This window comes from Ictalurus punctatus, chromosome 26 (genome assembly GCF_001660625.3).
Source record: "Ictalurus punctatus breed USDA103 chromosome 26, Coco_2.0, whole genome shotgun sequence".
Lineage (NCBI taxonomy): Eukaryota > Metazoa > Chordata > Actinopteri > Siluriformes > Ictaluridae > Ictalurus > Ictalurus punctatus.
The window spans coordinates 10,628,732-10,634,566 of NC_030441.2; the positions used below are offsets into that span (position 1 = coordinate 10,628,732).

Here is a 5,835-nt window from a genome sequence, read left to right on the forward strand (position 1 = left end):
ATGTATAAAAGTATGTACAGTCATGTGAAAAAATAAGTACACCCCATGGAAATTGTTCCAACAAACCGATGTCAGAGACTGGTGGACAATTATGCAAAACACCTACAAGAAGTTATTTCTGCTAAAGGGGGCAGTACTAGCTTCTGAGGCCAAGGGTATACTTACTTTTTCCACAGAAGACCTTGTGGTTTTGTTCAAGTATATCAACTTTCTTAATAGTCACTGTTTCAAAGATGATCAAATGTTTGCTTGTCCAAATATGTCAAAAAAGCCACGAATTTCCATGGGGTGTACTTATTTGTTCACATGACTGTACATAATGTACTTGTAACTTACCTTTACTGAATTATGTACTTTTACTTGACTACCTACCTACTTTTACTTATTTATGTATGTATTTGCATACATAAACACAATTTCATATTTACGTATATACAGAATTATGTATGTATGTATGTGTGTAAATAATTAAGTGTGTAAAATAGTAAGTAGCACACCAGGCTAGACACTTAAATATTATGAGCAGTGCACGTGTTAATGCCCTAGTTAAAAAAAAAAAAACTTCACTTCTAAGTTCATTAGTTGAATATGTCTGATTGAAAAAGCTTAAAAACATGAGCCCTAATTCGTTTGTATTTGTATTTCTCTAAAGGAAATGGAGCAGATGCAGCGATACAACCAGCGACTGGTGGAGGAAATGAAGACAAAGCAAACCCAGGAGAGGACCAGACTTCCCAAGATCCAGCGCAGTGAAGCAAAGACGCGCATGGCCATGTTTAAAAAGAGCCTGCGCATCGCCTCCCCCGGGCTCACCCCCGAACAGGAGAGGGAAAAGATCAAACAGGTCAGAGGTCAAATCGAACCTGTTTCAGTTTTAGTCTGAAGGGTGTTTAATGAATGAGAATTTAAGAGTCACTCAAATCAACATGAATGCAAAAGGTGTCAAGTATGCCTTTTAAGACTGTTTGTGTGTGTGTGTGTGTGTGTGTGTGTGTGTGTGTGGTGCAGTTTGCAGCACAGGAGGAGAAGAGGCAGAAGAATGAGAGACTCCATCAGCATCAGAAACATGAGAACCAGATGAGGGACTTGCAGTTGCAGCGTGATGCCAATGTTAGAGAGCTGCAGCAGTTACAGGTACACACACACACACTCACACACACACTCACACACACACACACTCTCGCCCATCACTTTACAAGCTTTATATGTGTGTGTGTGTGTGTGTGCGTGCAAATAACTTACTCAGACTTGTCCTTTGATCAGAATGAGAAGTGCCATCTGCTTATTGAACATGAGACACAGAAGTTAAAGGAGCTGGACGAGGAGCACAGCGTCGAGCTGAAGGACTGGAGAGAGAAACTGCGGCCCAGGAAAAAGGTGCTTTTTACTTAATTAGGATTATATGTCACAAATCTACGCAAAATTATTTACAAATAAAGCAGTAAAAGTTGAAATTGCATAAGTATTTACACCTTAAATTAGTTCTATTGTAACCAGTTGCCATCGGAATTTTAGTTGAATAGAGTCCACCTGTGTGCACTATGTGGTCTGACTATAAATACACCTGTTTCTGAAAGAGTTTGTTCAAGAACATACCTAAACAAACAGCATCGTTAAGACCAAAGAGCTCTCAAAACAAATCCAAGACAAATACTGGAGCAGCATCAGTCAGAGTTTTTGGTTACACAAAAACATCCCAAAACTTTGAACATCCCATGGAGGACCATTAAATCCATTATTAAAAATGCCTGTGAGTCTGACTAGAGGAGGTCATTTACAAAATGTCAGCGACTGAGTAAAGAGGGCAAAGAAACAAGTTGCTGGAGAGATCCACAACTCAGATGAGAGAGGCTGTTCACAGGAAAGCCTAACCCAGATACTTCACAAAGCTAGGCTTTTTGAATTCATGATGAGAAGAAAGCCATTGATAGAGACTCAGCAAGCGTGTGGGGGGAAAAAAAGGTCTCTTGTTTGATTGAATGTTTTGGCCTTGGCACAAAGCGCAACCTTTGGCAGAAACCCAACACTACTCATCACCCTGAGAACATCATCCTCACAGTGAAGCATGGTGGTGGTAGCAGTGTGTTGTGGGGATGCATTTCATTAGCAGGAACTGGGAAACTGGACAAGATTGAGGGGAAGAAAGGTGGAGCCTAATTTTGTACAATCCTAGAAGAAAACCTGTTCCAGTTTGAAGGGTTCCCAAGAACCAAATGTGTTAGAATGGTCTTGTCAAAACTAAGACCCCAATGAGATTGATAATCAGTGGCAAGACTTGAAAATGGCTGTTCACCAATATCCTCCTTCCTAACAGAGTTTGAGCAATATTGCCAAGAAGAATAGGCAAAAATATCAGGATCCAGATGTGCAAAGGGAATAGAGATAGAGACATCCCTGATGATTTGCAAACGTCAACACTACAAAATGTATAAAAGTTCAAGGGGGTGACTATTTATCCAACGCACTGTATACTGTGTTACCCTGACACACCAGGGACATGGTCTTTAGTATATGAGGAATATAATATTTGTAATAAAAAGGGCCAGATATGTGTGTGTGCTTTCTGTATGTTAAAAGATGCTCATTGTTGGTTATAAGGTATCATATTGCTTGTTAATTTGCTTTGTAGCTCTAGCAGGAAACATATCTTGACTTGACATTCTAAATTGGAGAAGTATTTATGTCAAATCTACTACCATGTGCTTTCTTTTTCCATAAATAGTCCATTGTTTATATGCTATATATGAAGACGCAGATATAAAATTTAACAATTAATAATTACAAGATAGTTTCGGGTGTGATGCATTTATTCATTTATGAGTGTGATAATGAGTCACGTTTTCCGTAAACTGTCACTCATACCACATGATTTGTTTGTGTGTATGTTTAGACACTAGAGGAGGAGTTTGCACGGAAGGTTCAAGAACAGGAAATCTTCTTCAAGATGAGCGGAGAGTCCGAGTGCCTTAACCCATCAACTCAGAGTCGCATCTCCAAGTTCTACCCTGTGCCCACTGTCCACTCCACCGGGTTTTAACACACACACACACACACACACACACATGTACAGATATACACACTACACATGTTCCTACATAAACTCACATACTGTATGTATTACTCAAGTAAAACTCTTATATAAAGGCATTATACAACTACAAACTACATTCTGCACATTGATGGCTTTTAGGATATGCACCTACCTACATGTTGTGAATGAACATTTAGCTGCCATGACCCCCTGAATGAGGTCATACAGGATCAAATGCAGGGGATCACTTAATGTAAAGGGGTTTTGCAGATAATATTTCTGTGGATGGACGGATGTATTCACACGAGAAGGTTCACATTTTACAATAATCAGGCAGCTTCTCTATGTTTTCTATTATATTCATGCTTAGCTAAGACATAGGCCAAGCATTGATAACATTGGTTAATGTTTCAATTCTAGTTAGTTAAGTATTAATTCAGTGGGTTTAGCACCAAGATAATTTGACTGAAAGCTGAAATTTAAATAAATGAACCCCCTTGCCATTTGCACAAAATTATTAAAGAACACTAGAAGCAAGTTGGTTAAAAGAATAATTGCTACAACACATTAGAATGTGATACCTATAATGAAGGAAGTGACTTAAATGACATGCGATCATGTGGTCTAATTTCTCAAATGCAGTGTGTCCAAATGAAGGAACGAACGTCTGCTGAAGACTTACATTTCTGTCTCACACGACTATAAGTGTATTTTTAACATTTTTTTGGTTCTTTTGTTTAATTTGCCGTATATTCATAGTGTCAGTCGTACTGTTTTCTACACATATCAGATCAAGTTTACCCAAACTCAAAGCTGTTGTATATGCGGTGGTAGGAAAAAGTGTGTAATGCACTGTTGAAGAAGAATCTGCAATATGAAATTTTAACTTTGACACATTTTGAAACATATCAGACCTTTTGCTTTCTTTTCTTTAAGGTGCACTTTAGCACCAAATTCTGTGTTTGATTTTAATTCCGATCGCATGTTTTTAGAGACTCTTTGCTGTTAATTATCACTATAAACCATATTCTTTGTAGTTTATTTACATTTTACATTTTTATAAACTACAGTAACCTTTTTTTTTTTTTTTTTTTAGCTTTATCATGCCATCTATGCTTTAACACAGGGGCTCCCAAACTTTTACAGGGCAAGGCCCCCCAAATGGCATTAACATTTGACCGAGGCCCCCCGTTTGCAAGATGTCTTTAAAACACATTAAAAATACAGACACCTGAATATATCTCCCTTTTTTATTAATGATAACATCTTACATCTTTACATTACATTACATTAGGAATTGAGTGTGTGTGTGTGTGTGTGTGTGTGTGTGTGTGTGTGTGTGTGTGTCTGAGAGTGAGAAAGAGAAAACATACTAGTGAGAGGGACCGGCAGACCAAATTGTTGAGGCCCGCCGGGCGCCCCCTGGTGGCCTCCAAGGGGGCTGCGGCCCCCCACTTTGAAAACCACTGCTTTAACAGACCAAACGTGAATTCTCACTGAATTCATCATTAAAATGTGGCAGTTGAGGAGGGGGTGATACACTGACATTTAAATACAAAACAAAACTTATTTAAGTCAGTGCTTATTTTCTGTAGCAAATCATAAATTAACTTCATGAGCATGCATTTTCCACAAACTGATGACAAACTGGTAAGACCTATTTTAATTAGATATACATTTAAACACTTTTGTAGCTGGGTGGAATGAGGGAAGATGTCCTGTCCTTTATACTATTAATTATAAATTTCACTGTCTAGCTAGAGTTAGCATTACTAGCTAGAAACTCTGGCAAATTGGCCACTAGGTTACTAGAAGGAGCCAATAACTGTAGCAAGGTAAGTAGAGAAAATATCCTGATATAAAAATAAAATAAAAACATGAAAGAAATCTACAAGGCTTATTGTAATCATTCTAACCTAAGCTCAGGAATTCTAAATAGTGAAGGTGATTTTGTTGAATTTCATGGAAACTTTTCCAATTACGTTATACGTTGTGTAGAAGGCTTTACACATTGTGTTGAATGGACTTCTTTCCCTGTATAACATTTTGATTATTATTACAAAAATAAAATGCACATTCTTAAAGGATGAGGCTTTCTCCATTCTACCTTTTTATACTATGGACAGTTTCTTTCCAAGTATGCATCTAATTCAGACTACATTTGTCTGATTATATTTCTTTTTATCGTGACCCTGGCAGCTGTGGCTCAGGTTGTAGAGCAGGTTGTCCACTAATCGTAGGGTTGGCGGTTCAATTCCCGGCCCACGTGACTCCACATGCCGAAGTGTCCTTGGGCAAGACACTGAACCCCAAGTTGCTCCTGATGGCAAGTTAGCGCCTTGCATGGCAGCTCTGCTACCATTGGTGTGTGAGTGTGTGTGTGAATGGGTGACTGAGACAGTGTAAAGCGCTTTGGATAAAAGCGCTATATAAGTGCGCCATTTACGATTTTACCCTTTTTATGTGCATTTTTTAGTGTATAATGTACTCATGTCAGTGTTTGTGAATTAAAATAAATATTGCTGATTTGCAGTAATGGACTGCTAATTAAATCACTTTTTCAATTCTTAATACCAGTGTTGAGGTCTGTCTTATTCTCTGACAACATTTCATATGGTTTTCCGTCCAAATAACCAAAATAATATGGAGGTTTACTAGAAATTTTTTGCAGTACAGGAATTCACATCTACCTCTATTTAGTAGTAATAAGCTCTTGTGTTTGAGTAGCCGAGAAAAAATTGTAAAAGTTAGCTTCAAAAGGATATAGCTTAAAATTGTTGTACTAAGCTCACGTTCAAAACATG

General features: G+C 38.0%; 1 protein-coding gene across 3 annotated transcripts in view; it reads left to right on the plus strand.

Moving 5' to 3' along the window:
• The window catches only part of slkb (STE20-like kinase b), a 33,350-nt gene extending 27,787 nt beyond the window's left edge, over window positions 1-5,563 (plus strand). For all 3 annotated transcript variants that reach the window (XM_017458251.3, XM_017458250.3, XM_053676027.1), the window contains exons 15-18: window positions 653-844; window positions 1,009-1,134; window positions 1,264-1,377; window positions 2,891-5,563. In XM_017458251.3, coding sequence (XP_017313740.1) covers window positions 653-844; window positions 1,009-1,134; window positions 1,264-1,377; window positions 2,891-3,037 — 579 coding nt within the window. In that variant the 3' untranslated portion in view covers window positions 3,038-5,563. The remainder of the gene's footprint in view (window positions 1-652; window positions 845-1,008; window positions 1,135-1,263; window positions 1,378-2,890) is intronic.
• The last annotated feature ends 272 nt before the right edge of the window (window positions 5,564-5,835 follow it).